At 38.7% G+C, this 19,700-nt stretch overlaps 2 protein-coding genes across 2 annotated transcripts; both read left to right on the top strand.

Annotated features, from left to right (window-relative positions):
- The first annotated feature begins 8,565 nt into the window (after positions 1 to 8,565).
- LOC104592998 (cystinosin homolog) lies at positions 8,566 to 13,214 on the top strand. The gene is made up of 8 exons (XM_010252601.3): positions 8,566 to 8,984; positions 9,126 to 9,258; positions 10,620 to 10,709; positions 10,842 to 10,966; positions 11,600 to 11,642; positions 11,989 to 12,106; positions 12,196 to 12,245; positions 12,892 to 13,214. The coding sequence occupies exons 1-8, from the start codon at positions 8,866 to 8,868 to the stop codon at positions 13,039 to 13,041; spliced, it is 828 nt and encodes a 275-aa protein (XP_010250903.1). The 5' UTR covers positions 8,566 to 8,865; the 3' UTR covers positions 13,042 to 13,214.
- Positions 13,215 to 15,157: 1,943 nt separating this feature from the next.
- On the top strand, positions 15,158 to 16,719 carry LOC104593285 (GDSL esterase/lipase At3g48460-like). The gene is made up of 2 exons (XM_010253043.3): positions 15,158 to 15,958; positions 16,072 to 16,719. The coding sequence occupies exons 1-2, from the start codon at positions 15,296 to 15,298 to the stop codon at positions 16,573 to 16,575; spliced, it is 1,167 nt and encodes a 388-aa protein (XP_010251345.3). The 5' UTR covers positions 15,158 to 15,295; the 3' UTR covers positions 16,576 to 16,719.
- The last annotated feature ends 2,981 nt before the right edge of the window (positions 16,720 to 19,700 follow it).

Below are 19,700 nucleotides of genomic sequence, written 5' to 3'. Positions count from 1 at the left end.
AGGCAACAAAGGAGACTAAGAGTTCTCAAGTTCTTGTTCTTGATACTCAGTTCCAGTTTTTCAGATGTCTACCTTGAGAAGGTTGCCCCTATTTATACTTGAGGTTGCTTGGAGGTAGGCGGGCATGGACGGCCAGGATGTGGCCCGGCCCTGAGGAGCACGGTCATCTGGGGCCGCCGTGTGCGGCAGAGGCATTGGTTTCAGACTGCACACCAACCTCTGCTCTGCACACGCCCTCATTGGGTCCATCCTGCGCACTACCATCCGCCACGTGTGTGCACGCCTACATCATTTTCCCCCCACTCTCGAGGTCGTGGTGGAGGTCTTAGCTAAGGACCTTAGCTTCGACCGAAGAGAGTGTCATCCTTATTGAGAGGCATTGAGTGGCTTTTCTTGACGAGGATCTCGGCTTTGGCTTTGGAGGTGTAGGGGATAGCCCATTTTTGGAGCGGGGAGACGTCGGCTCTGGCTTAGGCTTCATTGGAAGTAGCCCAGTTTATGAGCGTATGGACGTCATCCTCGGCTTCATGGGGCTTCTGCTGTCTTTGTGGCAGTTACTTTGTTGACTCCACCTCTTGAGAGAACCGTGGAGGGCTGAAAAGCGCGAAGGTGTTAGCTTCCGCTTTAGAGGGCTCGGTACCATGTCTTGTGCGGGTACGAGGCGCATGTGCCCCCAGTCACATGCTTCACTGATGAGCTGACGAGTTAGTACATTGGTTAGGTGTCGGTCTTGGTCGGTCACCATCGTGCAAGGTACACACATCGGGTGGTCATGCCGTGGTCGTGCACGAGATGAGTTTCGGTGTCGGGTACTGTCTGTGCATGAGATGGATGAAGTATTTCTTCGCATCCGGTACCGAGGGCTGGTCATTTAGGCTAGATTGGGGAAGATCTAGGCTGAGCTTCTAATGGAGGAGGAAACTTCGGTGTGAGCTGGCCTCGGCTCCGCTTACCCTAGCAGGAGGGTTCAACTTCAAGAAGGCCGAGCCACTGAGGAGGGCGCCGGTGAGAGGGTGCCTCGGCCTTGAGTCACTGAAGGTAGGCGTAAAGCAAGAGGGCACCTCAGCCATACTGTTCATAAGGATGGACGAGGTGAGTACTTGCTCTATTACTTAGAGTTCTTTTCTGTTTTTGTCCTTTTCCTGTTGTGTCAGCTAAAGTAGAGAGCGGCTAGGGGTCAATCATTTCAGTCATGTGCGAGGAACGGGAGTTGACGAAGGCTCTTGAGGCCGAGACCACTGCCAGGAAGGAGTCTGAAGGACGCGCTAAAGGCGGGGGACGAAAGGTTGCAGGCATCCAAGGTGATGAGGCTCCGATCCGAAGAGAGATCTTTGGCCGAGGAGGGGCGTGAAACTGGCAAGAGGTGCCAAGGAGGCCGTCGAGGCATGGTAGGCGTCGATGAGCTATAGGCGTTCAAGGTGATGAAGCTCCAAGCCGAGGAGGAGGGATGCAAGGTTGGCAAGAGGTACCAAGGAAGTCGTCAAGTCGAGGAGGTGCACTCGCCAGAGGGTCACCTGTCAAGGAACGGCTTGCACCAGCCAAAGGGAACGCCAAGATCCAAAGGTCGACCTGGAGTATAATTTTTGTGCTTGCATTCTTTTTTTCTTTTTGTGTGTGTAGGGGTCGATGCCCCCTTCCAAGAGGTCACAAGTTGAAAAAATCCGTCGCTCACTAAGCCACTTGTTCAAGAACTCAAGTGAACCAGGCCGAGGCTGAGCTTCGTCGTCGAAGACGCGAGGCCTCTTTCCTTAGCGAGAAGGAAAGGGAGGCGGACGCCTTAGCTCTCTCGGTGTTGCAGGGTGCCCTTGTCTTGGTGAGGTGGCGTCATTCTCTTTAGCGTGTCTGTTCTGCCGTGACTTGTGTTAAGCAGAGGGCTGATGCTGACTCTTCAGCCTAGATAAGAACTCGCTCGCCATGAGGGTCTTCCGAGGTTGAAGCCAATATCAAAGGCTGCTACGCTAACTGTGGCCGAGGTCCCTTAGAACCTTTGCTAAAAAAGGTGAGCAGGAGTGTGACCTTCTGCGGGTTGTATGCCTTGGGCTGACGTCCAATCTAGGTGCGTAAGTTAGATAGAGGTTGTGGGCCGCGGTTGACCGTTCGGCCGAGGAGGACCTGGCGACTAGGCGTATGACCTCCGGGGGATGTATGCCTTGGACCGACGTCCAACCCGAGTGTGTAACCTTGGTGAAGGTTGTATGCTACAATCAGCCACTCGGTCGAGACGAGAACGTATACACTAAGGACTTGAGCTGAGGTGAGAGAAACTTGCTTGCTTCATTACAAAAAACTCCACTAAACTTGTTTTCATTGTCGATCATACCTTGCGAGGTCATCAGGGTTCCTGATGCGAGGCACAAGTGAGGGTAATGCTGGAGAGCTGAGTGCTTCTCATTTCTTTAGGGCTGCAACCAGGGCTACATCTGAGGCCGAGCCCTTGGTGATGACGTCTACTACTCCTGCCCGCTACGACTGCTGTAGGGGCGAGGTGGTGACATCGCTTTCAACGTATTCTTTCAGATACCCACGACGAATGAGGGACTTGATCTCGTCTCGAAGCTCGTAACAACCCTCGGTGTCATGGTCGACGCCGCGGTGGTATTTGCAATATTCACTTGGGTTACCCCTCTTGGGGTTCCTCTTCATCTTCCTAGGCCATTTCACGTACTCTTCCTTCTCTACCTACATGAGGATATGCGCTCGGGTGGAGTTGAGTGGTGTGTATTCATCGTAGGACAGGGTCGGCGGTTTCTTGTCAATATCACTGTTGGTGTTGTCATTGTCGTGGCCGTCTCCATTCTTCTTCTTCTTCTCTAAGCCCCCATGGTTGTGGTCAGCCTCTCCTTGGCCCTTGCTAGCCGAGGCCTCCTCAGTGGCGATGTACTTCTGAACCTTTTTCAAAATTTTTGCCTTGGTTTCGGGCGGTGTCTTGGCGATGGAGCACTTGAAGGCCGACCCGGTAGGAGGTTGTGGATTGCTATGTGCATGGAGACCATGGGGTCGAGGTCTCGGATTTTGAGCTCTTCTTTCTTGAAACGGTCGATGTAGGACTGTAGACTCTCGTCATGCCTCTGTCGGACGATCATGAGCAAGATGACGCTCTTCTGACATTGTCGGCTGCTGATGAAGCAGGTGAGAGAAAGGTTGGCAAACTGCTCCCATGAGTTGATGGAGCAAGGTGAGAGCCTAGAGACCCACCGACGGGCTGCCCCCTTGAAGGTCGCTTGGAAAGCCCGACATGTCAGGGTGTCGGAATATCCATAAAGGAGCATGAGCGCTCAGAAGCTTTCCAAGTGATCATCTGGATCCGCGGTGTCGTTGTGCGTCTCTAGTGCAAGAGCTTTAAAGTGAGGTGGAAGGGGTTTCGAGGTGATGGCATCAATGAAGGTGTCCATTCTGTTGGACGAGGGATTTTGGCTTGCCGAGGCATCACCTTGGCTCTCCCTAACTTGTTGAACTTCATCCTTGACTGCGCCGAGTTGTAGGTTGATGATGTTTTGGTCGATGGGGGCTTAGGCTTCGTCCTGGCCTTCTCGGGCATGGAACAGGTCGGCTCGGTTCCCCGAATATTTTGACGCGGGCATGTGTTTGCTTCTTCTGGCCCACCTGTCGTTTAGGAGGTCTCAGAGATCTGAGATGCGAGAGGGAGAGGCGTGGCATCGGCCCCCAAAGGGGGGTTGTGGCGGCTTGACCGCCCGTGGGCTTTCTCATCAGCAGCGGTGATGTCCTTGGTCTCGGTGGTAGTTGCAAGACTTAGCCGATTCACCCCCTTTTCGGCTGGGGGGTCGGGTCGTCTTTGGCAGCTGGTTGGCGTGTCGACGGCTGTTGGACTCTGAAGGGTCAGCTCTGTGGGATCCGACTAGGCCAATGGCTAACAAGTTCAAAGACGTGTGCTTGCCATGGTGCCCCAGGCTTCCAGTAGGGAGGCTACCCTAAGGGTGGCCTCCTGTCAGGTCCCCCACCTCCTCCAGTCTCTATGTGAGGTTGTCGAGCCAGTTGAAGATTGCTTGAAACTGGTCCATCGTGACCAGGTTCTGAGTCTTCCTAGTGTTCCTTGCTATGTCGGCTGAAGCTTAGGAGTTTAGTTGAAGGAAGCCTTAGCGATGTTCCCACAGACGACGCCAATTGTTGTTGGGCAAAATGGGCCGAGGGCAACGCTGTTGATTCGCTCCCAAGTCGAGGTGTGGTTGAGTAGTCTGAGGCCCAGAGTGGTCGAGGCTGGTAGGCCGATCCTTTAAGGAGTAAAGGAAGGAGAATGCCAGAGGCCTCGGGTTGGTACCCGAGGCGGAGACTCCAACGGTCAAGTTAGTATGAGGGTAGTGCAAGGTGGACGAGGCCTAAGGTGTAAACAGTCAAACGAGGCCACAAAGGAGACTAAGAGTTCTCAAGTTCTTGTTCTTGATACTTAGTTCCGGTTTTTCAGATGTCTACCTTGAGAAGGTTGCCCCCTATTTATACTTGAGATCGCTTGGAGGTAGGTGGGCGTGGACGGCCAGGATGTGGCCCGGCCCTAAGGAGCACGGTCATCTGGGGTTGCTGCAGCAGCGCCATTGGTTTCGGGCTGCACGTCGACCTTTGCTTTGTGCAGGCCCTCATTGGGTCCATCTTGTACACCACCGTTCGCCACGTGCGTGCACACCATAGGTCCGGGTTGTGTGCACCTACATCACGTATGTTTTGGTTCTCTTTTCTCATTGCTCATCTTCTTCTGCCTTCGAATGCAAATCAAACTTGATAAAGTCTCAATTCATGTGTGGTTTTGTTTTAAAATATGAAAATGCCACCATTGGTCTGCATCCAAAGTCTAAAGATAGAAGAACAATGAAACAAGAGAATTAGAACACAAAACATGGGCATTTTCATAATTACCCCTAGTCGTAGTGGTAATTTAGTGGAATTGGACCTAAGTGTATATTTCTAAAAATTTAAATACTAAAGTGGCACACTAAAAAGTTTAGGCACTAAAGTAAGACTACCCCCAAGTACATGATACCTATTTGCTAAAAGCTATCCTGCCCAAGCCAGCTGAATGCCCAGTTAGAGGTAGGAGTGAGCATTGTTTAATAAAAGAAATGAATAAATGAATAAATGTTTTTCATTTTCGGTTTTGATTTTTAAGTTAGAAAATTCAATTAACTAAAAAAATCAATATTAACCGAAAATTTTCGGTTTCAGTTATTACGATTTTCATTATTTTGGTTTCGATTCAAATTTTCAATTTTAACCAAATAAACCGATAATTCACCCCAAGTGTACATGCATGATATGTGACAATTTCTAATGATAATGGTGATAAGATTTAGATGTTATTATCAAAATTCATATAACAAAGATAACATTATGTAACTGGTATCATAAAAGTGATCACCAACTAGGTGGTTATCGTTGTCATCTAACAATTTTGTCTCAATCAAGGTTTTAAAAAATGACCTAAAATTGAAATAATTTTGGCCAGCGGTTTTTAGGATGACAGTTCAACCGTTAAGTTCAAACGGATGGCCCATTCCAATGGGTCAATAGTTTGACTGTCTGGGTCAGCATGTTACTGACCAATTCAATGATTCTTGGCCAAGGATCAGATTTGGGGTAAAATGGAATCGGTTGCCTGAACAATTCCCGAGCCAAATGATCCAACCATCCAAGTCAATAGTGGTTCGGAAACACTGGTCTGAACTACATGGGATCAACTATAGGAATCCTCTTCACCATTCAATTCTATTCAACACAACACTATATCCATCGTTAAATTATGGACACTTGTATTATATTTTCTTAGTTCCACAAATGTCCTCAAAATTTCCCTAGCTTTTATTACCCCTTCAATATTAAATTCATCATTTTTTCCAAATAGATGTTAAATATGATTTTGCATGCACATGATCAAACCATCTCAATTTACTTTATCTTCTTTTTTTCCTTTTGTAACTATTCCTTGGTTCCTTTATATGTCACAAATCAAGTAGTATTCATTAAAATTCATTCATGGGTTTGATCAATTAATATATATATATATATATATATATATATATATATATAATATTAAAGACATGTTAATTTTTTATAAAATTTACATTTTTAATATTTTGTATTTCCATTATTTATTTTATGACATCACAAGTTAACTTGTTTAATTGGGAGGAAAATACAATTGAAATTAATTTTTAAAATATTGGTTTTGTCCCATGGTCAAAACAACTGGCCAAATAGGTAAACCCATCACCTTACAATGATTTCAGAGTCCATTTACCACCAAACCAATTACTTACAAAAAACCATTTACTTGGTTAGCAACATGGTCAGCTAATAACCATTTAACCTAGTTAGTGAGATCACAAGTCATACATCACTTTTTTTTCTAATTTTTGTATTCCACTTTTATCATTAATAAAAAACAATTCTTATTTACTACACAGTTTTTAATATGCCAAATATATAATATTATACATGTGCCCAAAATTGTACTATTATTTTTTGTACTTTTTCTCGTAATTTTTTGTATTCCTTTATTTTTTAAAAATATTTTTTAATTATGACACCATAGGTTAACCAATTCAACCCAAATGGTTGAACCATTGACCTACCACCTAGATAGAAAATGGTTTCATTTTTTATTGGTTTTAAATCTTATATTCTATTTCCATCATTAATAAATACTTCATATTTATCATATTTATTTTTTGGGTTGTCATTGTGTGGTTTGGGTTTTTTACCTACTTTATTTGGGTGTTTATGCTGTATATACTTCCTTTTTTCTCTTTTAATAAAGTTTTAATTTACAAAAAATATAATACTTGTTTTTAATATGACAATATATAATAATAGTGTTGTGCCCAAAATTTTCTGTATATTTATCTATTTTTAATTTTTATTATTTAATTATGGCATCATGGGATGATGACCCATTTGGCCCAAATGGTTGAATTACTTACCCACCACCTAGAAGGAAAAAAAAGCGGATTCATTTATGGGTCGATCTTAAAAATCTAGGTTTTTTATATTAGGAAAATAATTATTTATGGACTTAATTAATGGAATTTAATGATAAAAAACAAAAAATACCTTAAATATAGGATTTGATGATAGAGAATAGAAGTTAATACCTTAAATATGGGATTTAATGAGAAAAAATTGAATGAATTAAATAGTAGCATTAAAATTATATTTTCTGCCCAAAAAATGAAGAATGTCCAACTTTAAATTGAAAGGTATTTTAGTCAAGAAAAGATTCAAAAATTAATAGGAGTTAATAGCTTGAATATGGAATTTAATGAGAAGGAATTGAATGAGCTGAATAGTGGTATTGAAATTATATTTTTTTACCCCCAAAATAAAGTGTTTAAATTCAAAATGAAGGATATTTTAGTAAAAAAACTCTAGAAATCTCATGCCTCATTTGTGCTTTTTATAGTATAAAATCAGATTTTTGACACTAACAACTCTTCGACCAAAATTATTAAATCAAAATAGATAATTGAAACGTCAATTTGAAATTACAGAATAAAAAGATAAAAATAAAACAGATAATGAGAGGAAATATAACAGAAAATAAAAAACAAAAATATAATAAAAATAATTTTCTTTTATCATCAATTTTATTTTTTTTTGTTTTCGTTATCTTCCTCTATTTTTACTTTTATTTCTTGTTTGTTTTTATTAATTTTTTTGGAATAAAAACCATTCTCAAAAAGTTAAGACTGTATTTTGATACATTTTTGTTTCTTTTCAAAAAAAAAAAAAAGACTGTATTTTGATAATAAGCAAATTATAGAGTAATCTCAATAATTATAGGGTTGTCTTACGAGAACAGGTGTAGCCCATGCCATGCCAACTACAAGAGAAGCGATGCTAAAACATCTCGGGCGTTCACGATCACATAGACACAGAGATCACTACCTTCCACGGCGAATCAATAAAGCGGGCCCATGTCTGTTTTCCTCGATGATGGAGATGAGTGCGCGTCCCGGATGACCTATTCGAATATGAGGTGCGGCGCAGAAGAAAATCATCATGGTTCTCAAAAGTCAAAACAGCCTACAATTAATTGCCTTCATCACAGATTCCCCAAAAATATGAATAGAGGCAGATCCACGTCCAGATTCGTCACTTGGGTGAGGAAAAAAAAAAAAGTAAAATTCTACTTTATTATCCTGACCTTTGGGTAGTGTGAAGTTGGTATCCGCCATTAATTGATCGTCAGTTATTTTTTTAAAATGTCAAAAATATCCCTTAAAAGGAGATGGTTTATTGTCTTTTTCTATCTTGAGACTGAATTAGTTGAGATATTTATTCTAAATTAATAAAGTTATTGTAGATTTTTATTTAATTATTTTTTTGTTTTGAATATTGTTTTCTTTTATCATATTTTATGCTTTTTCTCTTATTTTCTTTGAAAATAATCATTCAATTTTTAGAGATAGAAAATAATGAACAGTATATTTTTTTAAAAGATAATTTTGATATTTTATAACTGACGATCGATTAACGGCGAGGACCAACCTAACACTTTTTTAAAAATTTAGGTATTGCAGTGAGACGTTTGAAAGTTTATTGAGGAGCGCTCTTCCGTCTTCATCACTCAATACACAAATGAAAACACAGGCATCAGCGTGAGTGCGGTTGTTGAATCAGAATCAGCGAATCACCACTCTCCATTCTCCAACTCCTAAGACTCAAACCCCTCTCTCACCCCCCCACACTCTTTGAATACTGATTTTGTACTTCTATTACTGGATTGGACTGTGGCTTTTTAGAAAAGTGCGAGGATATTTTCAAAGTCATAGTCTCATTCTTTTTTTTCCTCCTATATTCTCTGGCAACGCTCGGAGCAATTTCGCTCCGAATTACTTTTTCCTTACGAGTGAAGAGAAAATGGCGTCATGGAATTCTCTTCCATTCGAAATCAGCTACCAGGTTTTCGGTTGGATCGCTTTCTTTTCTTGGTCCTTTAGCTTCTACCCACAAGTCATCTTGAACTTCAGGAGGAAAAGGTATTTCTTTTCTCTTATATATTTCTATAATCTTTTCTCCTTTTTCCTAGTACACGTTTGTGCTTGAATTTTTATCCTTCTATTTGATTGCCTCTTTATGTATTTATTTATTAACTTTTCATTAACTTATTGTTTTTGAAGTGTCGTGGGGTTGAATTTCGACTTTTTGATTCTGAATTTTACGAAGCACTCTTCGTATCTCATCTACAACGCTTCTCTTTTCTTTAGTCCTTTTATTCAGAGGCAATACCGCGAGAAGTATGGCTATTCACAGGTTTGTAGTTGGAAGTCTTTCTACGTTTGTTTATCTGTGCAGCCGTGTATGGGGTTTTTTGGTCTTCCCTTTTTATATGTTTAACTGATTGATTGATTATATTGATTCTCGTGGCGCCTCTCCTTTAGTTAAAAATGATTTTAGAACTGTCCTTATTAGTTACCCACTTGTGCTAGTTTGAATTAATTGAAAATTACTACTCCAGTTTGCAATTTAGGGTTAACACTCTTGGTACTACAATTTCTCACTATGGAGACAGTTGTGTTGTTTTAGCGAACTTAGTTGTTTATGTTTTCTTTGAAGTTAGGTCTCTTGTTTGGAAATTTTGGACACAAACAAAGTAAAAGAAAGTGGTTACTAAGGATTAATGTTGATGCCCCAACATAGTGGAACATATGAGGATGTTCTTGGATCTTGAGACCAACAATTGTAGGTTTAGTATAATTTGGGCTGATTGCTGACTTTGTTACATATATGATGCAAAACAATTGGAATATTAAGCTAGATTATGCATGTTCCATGTGTTATTGACATACATATAGGTTATTGAATTTCCTACTTTTATCTTGCGAATAAGATAAGTGGTCAATACCATTTGAAAGAATGATTTGACTATTTATTGTGTCAGCATTCAGTTGATGCTAGTTTTCCAATTCTCAGGAGTTGGCTTGTTATTGTTGTTACCTAGTGGTACCTCAGCTAAACTAAGCGTTCTCCCAACTATATGGGATCAGCTAAACGAATCCTGTTCCAGCAATCTACTCTGTTCAGTATCATATCCATTGCTATGGGCCCTGAATCATTTCACTATAACACATATTCTTTTTGGTAATTCATTAGAGTTTGTCTAAAGTTTTAGTGCCCGCTACCAACCTGACAAAACCCTCCTTCTTACTGGGCATGGAACCAGCAGCGTATGTACCAAAAATGACCTAAAGATGATAGAACATGAATTTTGTGAGTTGGTGATTTTTCTGTTATGATATTTTATGGGAATATCCATTTTTTTTTACCATCCAGAAAGCTCATATTATTTATAGACAGACTGCATTACATTTTTGGTTTTTATCTCTGTTGCTGTATCTATTTATGATTACAGAAATTATATGTCTAGTTCATATAATTCTCACTGCAAGAAGTCAATTTAGTTTCCATTTTATCCATTTGTATATACTTTTAGACATTTTTAGTTGATTCTCCTGGCACGTTCCAGTTTTGGTAAATGTGCAAACCACTAATTAATGGTTCAAAAGTACAACAGAAACAAACTGATAAAAAAAAGTACAACAGAAACAACAATGGTTTTGTATTTTTCAAAGTTTTTTTGTTGTTGTTCTTATCAATTGTTTGCTTTGTTGCAGATGATCCCTGTAGCTGCAAATGATGTAGCATTCTCAATGCATGCTGTTCTATTGACAACCATTACCTTGTACCAAGTTCTAATCTATGATGTAATTCAATCAAATCCATGTTCATTAGTGCAAATTTCTTAATTATTTATTTGAGCAATTGAACATTTTGTAGAGACAGCTATTATAATGAAGTTACGCATTTTACTTAGCATATTGACGTGTTTTGTACAGCGTGGAAGCCAAAAGGTCTCAAAAACTTGTATTGCAATCACATCTGCTGTCTGGGTTTCTGCCATAGTTTGTCTATTCATAGCATTGCCAAACCACTCATGGCTTTGGCTAATCTCTGTCTTCAAGTGAGTTCCCTTTTTTCTAATGTACTTATTTGGGTGAATGGGAGTTGTTACAAACTATTAACTTTTCAGGAAGAGCTATCTTTGCTTAATTGACTTTTGAGTTCTAATGTCCAGGATGTTTTCTTTTAATATATTGATACACTTCTTTAAAATCTGAATCACTTGATGTTCCTTCTCCATGTTGATCTGTCAGATAATGCTATTTTCTACTTGGGTTCTCTGTTTGATCTAGTTTGGCATCATGTTACATTATTTCAAATTTTTTTGACGCTTTACATCATTTCAAAAGGTTGATCACATTTGTATGGGTAAAATTAATAGACTGCATGTTGAAATATAAATGGACTTTTTTCTTCAAACTTCTATATGATGCCATAGACTGTATGTACCAATGCACTTCAATATATCCTATGGTAATCTTTATAAACCAATAAACAACCTTTAGAAGCTTGGCAAAATGTTATGAAAATTATGCCTATTGCACTAGCAATATGTAATCTTCCTTTTTTATTACCTTTATCTTCAATTTATCCAAATAATATCTAGAATTTGAACCACTTCTGATGGTTTAATCAAGTAATTCAACAATAGAGAAACCAATTCTAATTATTCACAATTTTGTTCATTTTGCAGTACAATTCAAGTTGTCATGACAGTGATCAAATACATTCCCCAGGTTAGAGCTACTTTCTTCATGGATCATTGGTTATACTTTAAGCTATTCTTAGCATTTTTCATCATTTACCCTCTTTCTCAATTTCTATTATGTTTTGTTTGATAAGAAATTGGGCATCTTCCCAACATTCATTAAAAATCATGCATAATTTTGGAATCCCTCCCAAACCTAAGTTTGGTGCAAATGCCTCATTTGACAACATTTTTAACAAGTTTTTGTTTTATGGTATTTGATGTTAAATGAGTTTCCCATTTCCCATTTCACCACTTCCACCTTTCTATTTGGGAAAAAGAATTGTAAGAGTAGTCATTCCTCCTGTATTAATGGACTACGTTTCAAAATCTAGGTTTTAATGAACTTTATGAGAAAGAGCACTGAAGGGTGGAGCATTGGAAACATTTTACTTGATCTACTTGGAGGTTTGACTAACTATGCGCAGATGGCTATGCAGTCTATAGACCAGGGTATGCTCTTTTCCTTCAGGAAAGAATTGTACCATTTGAAACTAAAACTTCTGTTTGCAAAATGATGTGTTCTTCCCTTTGTTATGCAGGTTCTTGGGTTAACTTCTATGGAAATATAGGGAAGACCCTCCTTTCCTTGGTATAAAATGTGTTTCTCTTCTCATATTACAACTTATCTGCTGAAAATGGGAAATTTGTATTTTGATTTAAATATCATGCATTTGAAATCGATCAGTTCACTTTTCTGGCACTTTACCACCTTTCACTTAGCATAGAAGTTGTGATTGCGCATACAAAATTAGGTACTTATACTAGCTTTCTGGTGGTTACAAGAAAAAGTAAAATACATTTTCTGAATTTTGGACCAATTCAAATATTTTTGACATCTTTCAAAGTTGTCAGTTGTATTTCTGAAATACATAGCCAATAATAAGACCTTGAACATGTTTAGTTCAAACCACAAAGGAAATAGTCCATTGCTATTACTTGCAAAGTTACTTGACAACTTGACCAACGAAGAAAGTATGGTAAAAGGAACACACTAGATGTTCAGGTAGATCTTTTCTTATAGACTACCAACTAACAAGGAATTGATATTCATGAAAAAAATAAAAATATAAACAAATGAAGTATCAAACACAACCTCTATTGGTTTCACTGAATTATTCTTTGTATTAGATTTGTGACGAAGCTCTGAACTGACATTTGGAGTGGCAAGTGAAGTATGTTCAGCTTCCATTTGCCTCTCATTGAGAGCCCAACTGATTATGGTTTGTTTTGGCCAGGTATCAGTCTTCTTCGACCTTCTTTTCATTTGCCAACATTATCTGTTGTATCCTTCTTCTAAGAAGGAAGAGATTTATTTTGAGGTTGATTCAGAAAACAGAGCACCACTCACCAAGCCCTCTGAGCCTTCCCAGTCAGAAAATGTTTGAAGCCTGTTTTGACATGGCATGTAATTTGGCAAAAGGGTTGAAATATTTCAAGAACTAAAATATACAGTAATTGTGTTTATGTTCTAATTGTATAACCAGGTATTGATATTTCCCCTCTTTCCTCTTTGTTTTTTAGTGTCTTTACATCTTGTAAATATGCATTTATATTTTCTTTACTTCATGATCATTGTACTGAGAGAAAAGAGAATAGAGGGTTTTTGGTGGCTAGATATCTGTGGAAAGTATGCATGGTTTAGGTGGGAATAAACCAATATTGTGTGGATGGATGAGAGTGGTGAAGGCTCTTGGTTGCTGTGACTCACATCAGGAAAATTAAATCTTGAGCTGCTAGAGCGAGCCTTTATTATCTTTGAGGATTTGAAAGGAGTAATGTTGGGCTCGCCCCATGCCCTCTTAGGCCATGTTTCACTTGCATTTGATCTTTTTAGTAAATATCCTTTGCAGCTTTGCTTCTGGGAGAAAGATTGAGCACTGTACACTGATACGCTACAAATGGAAGTGCTTACCTATATGCATGGACATATATATCCATATGTTTCCATAGCGTATCTGTATCCATATCCATATCCAAGCTTACTGATATAATCCTTGATATCAATATCTTTAAGATTTTGCAAGTGACCATCACTCTTAATTCTGCGCCACATTCAAATGCAACCCCAGTTTGATTCCCCAACATCAAGAAATAAAATGTCCCTGCATCCAAATCTCCTGATAACCACCGGTTACCAATTGATAACCATCACAACAAAACCAACCAAAAAACCATTCATGATTTACAGGACCGCTGATTTCTCAGCACTATGCATTAGGGGTGATCATGGGCCAGGCCGGCCCGGGCTGGGCTTTGCCTTCATAACAACAGGCTTAGGCTAGGCATGGGCCCAGCCTGGCCCAAATTATGGGCCTAAAAAATAAGCCCGGGCCTGGACTGGGCCGAGCCAAGATTCTGGGCCTAGTTATTGTATTTCATTTCTAAAATTAAACAATTGTACTTTTTTTTTTTCCACTTGTTGTCGTGGAAACTATAGTAACATGTAAGAAACTTTAAACTTAATATCAAGATAAAAACTTCTAACATAAAAGAAATTAAATGATTATACCTTATAATTTATAAGTTTCAATTGGTCATTAGCATGCTAATAATGATAATTTTAACAAACCAACTATTCTATCAACAAAAAATCAACCTAGAAGGCTAGAACCTATAATATCTATCAAAAAATAACCATCCATTGTCATGTAATATCCACAAAACAACTTTAAACATCTCTATAAGGGGCTCCATCTTCCATTCAACTCCTACAAATAAAAAAGATATTAGCAAATTAAAAAAAAATAGTTCAAATTAATGTAAATAAATAAGTAATAAAATATTGAAAATGGTTTCAATTTCACCCAAAACTTGCAACCACTCTAAACTTTAGATTTATCTTCATCACTAGAAGATTCGTCTTTTGGTGAGAGAGAGATTGGGTGCTGTGGTAGTTTTGTGAAATTGGTGAGAGAGAGCGGAGAAGATTAGGTTTAGTAATTTTTATATTTCATTAAATACTAGATTAGAATTTGGTAAGATCTAAGACCATAGGATTAAAATCTTTAATCTCCTACAAGTCTCTATTAATCTCTATTTAATATATATAAAGCATCAATTATCAAATATTTTTAAATAACATTTATATATATATATTATTTATAAATATTTGGCCTAAAAAATTAGGCCCAAGCCTGACCCTAAATTTTGTGGGCCTGATGCGGGTCCCAAGCCCTGATTTGGGTTGAAATGATCATCCCTACTATGCATTCCCTTTGCCCCTCTCACTGGAGAATAGAGAATCATCATTTTGTTAGAGCCTTAGAGGTATTCGAATTCAAATCCCCTATATATGTGGGGGTAAGTCCCGCATGATATGGCACTGCCCATGACAAAGTCGATAGTCAATACCTGGTAAGCCAGCCTTGAGAAGAGTATTTGGTGTTGGCCAATCCTCTAGCCCCTACAAGTGAGCTTCAATCAACAACAAGACGTTTATCACCTATCCTCTTGCCTAAACCAAAGCCCACTTCTGACTTCTTGCATGACTGACCCAGCAATCTTCTCACTAAAACCAGATCGCCGGGGTGGGCGCTGTGTAAATTATTACGTATTACTTCTCCAATCCAATCTCTACAAATTAAACCAAACCAGAGAAGAGCAGAAAAGGCGAGAGTCACCGGATACTAATTAAAAGCAATGGTGGCTAATCCTCCTAGCTCCTCTCCTGTCCTCGTCGCACTCTCCCTTCTCGTCTTGTTTCTCTCTCCTTGCTTTGCTCACAACAAGACTTATAAGGGTTGTTTCTCAAAGATCTATGCGTTTGGAGACTCGTTAACCGACACCGGGAATGCTCATTTCTTGGGTGATCTCAATTCCTTCGCTGATTCGCAATTATCCGACTCCCCCTATGGCTCCACATACTTCAAGAAGCCCATGAATCGATTGTCCGATGGCCGCCTTCTCGTCGACTTCTTAGCCGAGACTTTCTCTCTGCCTTACCTGCCGCCATATCAGAACCATTCAGCCAACTTCTCGCAGGGAGTGAACTTTGCGATAGCAGGATCAACAGTTCTTCCAAAGGATTACTTCGTGAGAAACAAAGTTGGTCACACGTTAATGTGGAAGGCTGTACCGGAAAGCTTACAGACCCAAGTGGAGTGGTACATCAACTTCTTCGAGGAGCAGCAGCAATCCGAGTGCAACCGAAAGGAGGAAAGATCGTGCATGGCGGAGTTGGAGGATGTGCTTTTCTGGATTGGTGACATGGGTGTGAATGACTACGCTCGTAATTTCGGGACCTCAGTCTCGGTTCACTCACTCGCACAGAGAATAGTCCAAAACGTGATGAAGCTCTTGAAGGTATACCGTATACGTAACTCATGTATGGAATTCTGAGCCTCCTCGTCTTTTCTATTCTGAGTACGTTGAGTTCTGACCGACGGTAGCCGTCTATGTTTTGTTGGGTTGGGCAGACGTTGTTAGACAGAGGGGCCAAATACATTGTGATTCAAGGGCTACCTCCAACAGGCTGCTTGCCATTAGACTTGTTTCTGTCTCCGGCGTCTGATCGGGACGAGACCGGCTGCGCTGCCGGTGCAAACTTAGTCGTGGCTGCCCACAATGATCTCCTTCAGAGGAAGCTGGTAGACCTTGAGAAACAGTACCCGCACTGTGCAATTATATACGCAGATTACTGGAATGCATTCCTTACCATCTTGAAAAACCCGGCTCAATTCGGCTTCTCGGAGCCCTTCAAGACCTGCTGTGGGACCGGCGCCGGAATTCTCAACTTCGACCTCCATTCTCTGTGTGGCTCTCCGGGAGCGTCTAGGTGTACAGATCCTACCAAGCACATCAACTGGGATGGGGTCCACCCCACAGAGGCAATGAATCAGAAGTTGGCTAATCTCTTGTTCGATCAGGGCTTCTGTCGACCGTCCTTTGGTCAATTGATTAGGTATAAAAAATGTACATAATAACTCATGGTGCGCCAAAGGGAGGGCTACTGTTGGTATGCCTCCTTAGTCCTTAGTCCTTACTGGTGTATAAATTATTTATTTTGCCCTAATTAGGGTTTAATGTTATTTTTTCTCCTTTCTCTTTCTACTTTACTCAATGCATGCCGGCCTTGGGACTTAGGAACTCTGACAAACACCAACACTGAAGTAGCTGAAGGGAATGACTTGTTATTTTGTCTTTTAGCGGATATGTGATACATTGATGGAATGGCTATATTATTACGTATTACCAATCAAACATGCTCATCGTTCAGCCATCAAGGAGGAGCCAGGATTCGTTGCCAGCAAAAAGAAAAGTGCACAGGCGGACAGCACCCATTTTAGCCACACATCAGGAATATCTTTCATACTTTTACATCATCAGGAACACATATACTCTCTCTCTTCATCTCTTTTTTCAATGTAGTGAATAGAGGAATTGATCAATTAAGTTTCAGAGATGTTTTCTGAAAAAACGGTGCTATATGCATGAGGGTTTGTTACACCATTTTTTCAGAAAATGATTCCTTTTTTTTTTGTTTGGCATAGATGTTGCCACATAAGCTATTTTTTGGGAAAACAGTATTGCTTTTGTTTGATACCAGTGTTATATAACCATTTTTAGTATTGGTCTATATTATCCAATACCCAAGATGATGCCATATCATTACACAACTAGCAGCAATAGGTTGTTTCCTGAGAAAATAATGAATCCAATGTTTCTTCAAACCACACTTTTCTGATTTCTAAGACTTGGTTTGGAGTAACTTTTTTTTTTTTTTGGAAAAATGATGCAAAATAAGAGGTTGTTTTTTGAATCACCACTTTTTCTTACATGGCACCGATGTGGCACCGTTTTCTGAGAAAACGATATCAAAGCCAAACATCGAAGATCATTGACTGTTCTCTATAATAAGGATGGAGAAGGAAAAAAAAAGAATAAAGAAAAAATAGGATCTCCTCCATTTTCTTTCTCTCCCATCTCTTCTTCACTATGGTGAATAGAGGAGTTAGCGAACCAAGATTACCGATTGTTCTAGAGCTGGAGAAAGAAAAAAAATAATAACAAAAAAATGGAGAAAGAGGGAAATATAAGGAGATATGGAAGATGGGGAGGAGTAGTGGCATTGCTCTTACTGCCGCCCCTTGCAAAGCATAGTAGGTGTACCCCCTATAAAAACAAAAATAAAATATTTTTTTAAGAGAAACTTTCTCTCTTAAGTGTGTCCCTTTTAAAAATTAATAAAAAATGATTGATCTCCCAACTCTTGTTTTTCATCTTCATGTTAATGACTAGAAACAAAGATACAACCCCATTTTTAAGTTCTTATATTTATATATTTTCTTATTTGATATCATTTTCATTTATTGGTTTACCATTGTTTAATATTTTGTATTTATTTTACAGTGTTTAACTATTTTATTATAATAGTTGTATATTTTAATTGTCCTTAATAATATATTTAATATTTTCTATTTATTGGTTAAGAATTTTTTTATATTTTATGTTGTTTAAGTAATAAAGGTAAATGTTCTATTTTACATCATTTTTATAATATTATTTTTTATTAGTATTATTATTATTATTATTATTATTATTATATTTTATATTATTTTTAACAATATCATATGATCTTTTATATTTTTTATTTTTATTACTATTATTTTATTAATATTTTTTTATTATTTGTTTTATTTTATTGTATCAATTCACAATAGTTTATATTTTTCTATTATTTTATAATATTTTCTATAATAACATATTATTTCAATAATTTCCATTTATTTTTATTTAAATAGCAACTTGTAGGAGTAAATTAGTAAAATGTATAATTTTCAGACATCACAACATTTAGATTATTGAACAACTCCAATATATTCAAATATTTGCAAAAAGTAGAAAATTTTCCATTGAATACTTTTATAGTTTTTTTTTTATTGCTTTTCAGGCTTCAGATTTATCAAATGCCACCTAAAGCTCTGATTATGTTTGGCTTGACAGACAAGGTGGGGAGGTTACATCTAAATGATATTTATATGATTATGCAAAATCTAATACCTAAATGAAATTGGATTCAGTCCTCACAAAACAGTATTCACAGCCACTTGCACTTGTGTATTGGGAATATCTCCCCATAAATAAAAACAGTAAAGCTTAGCTGTTCAGTAGACTATGAAATCAATGATAAGATTTCATGCCATTATTTAAAAATACAGCTCACATCTTTAAAGTGAAGCTCATGAATTTATTACTAATGTAGAACCTCACCATTAACAAGTAACAACGTTAATACTAACCTTTTTCTAGACAACCTTAATCCTAATACAATCCACAATTGAAACCTCAATGGAAATCTCTTTCTCTGAGTATGCATGGTATCATCTTATTACCTTTGGAAACAGACAAATTTCTCCTACGATTGCTACGTATGCATCTGATTAAACGGAAAACCAGGAAGTTCACTGGTTTATTACCGGTTAACCGCCCATTAAGCAACGGTCTAGCGGTCAACCACCAGGTCCGATCCGACTCTGACAACACCGATGAGTGATGACTGATCCCGTCGTCTCGTCTGTTACGTTTCAGTAATCAGTAGAGTACACCCTAAAGTCTCCAACTCCAACAAGACCGATCAAATTAAATGACGTGAAGATTTAAATAGAGAAAAACCCTTTTTTTTTTTAAATATCGAGAGAAAAAGCAACAATAAAAAGTAAACCTAAACTGGCCGCTCTTTTCCACCGACTCTGCATTAACACTGAATTTAAGACCTCCATCTTCTCCAACCTCCTCTCCCGTCTTCTACCCTTCCTCCCACATGCTCTATTTAATACAATGCAACATGGTTGTAAGGCAGGAAACCCACCAACTCATCGACCCATAAGAACCTTCTGCGCTCATTGTTCATTGATCGGATATGATCAACCACTCAGATCCTGGACGTCTATCCTGAACCATCATATTGGCCAACCCAATCGGATGACCCAGATGGGCTTCTGCAATAGTCCTTCGTTGCGTATGATCAACAGAAAAGCTTGTCCTAATGTCCCACGGCGACAAGGTCACTTGAATGCCATATTCCATTTCCATACATGTTATAAAA

This window comes from Nelumbo nucifera, chromosome 3 (genome assembly GCF_055504915.1).
Source record: "Nelumbo nucifera cultivar China Antique chromosome 3, China Antique-T2T, whole genome shotgun sequence".
Lineage (NCBI taxonomy): Eukaryota > Viridiplantae > Streptophyta > Magnoliopsida > Proteales > Nelumbonaceae > Nelumbo > Nelumbo nucifera.
This window is presented reverse-complemented; position numbering and strand designations above follow the sequence as displayed.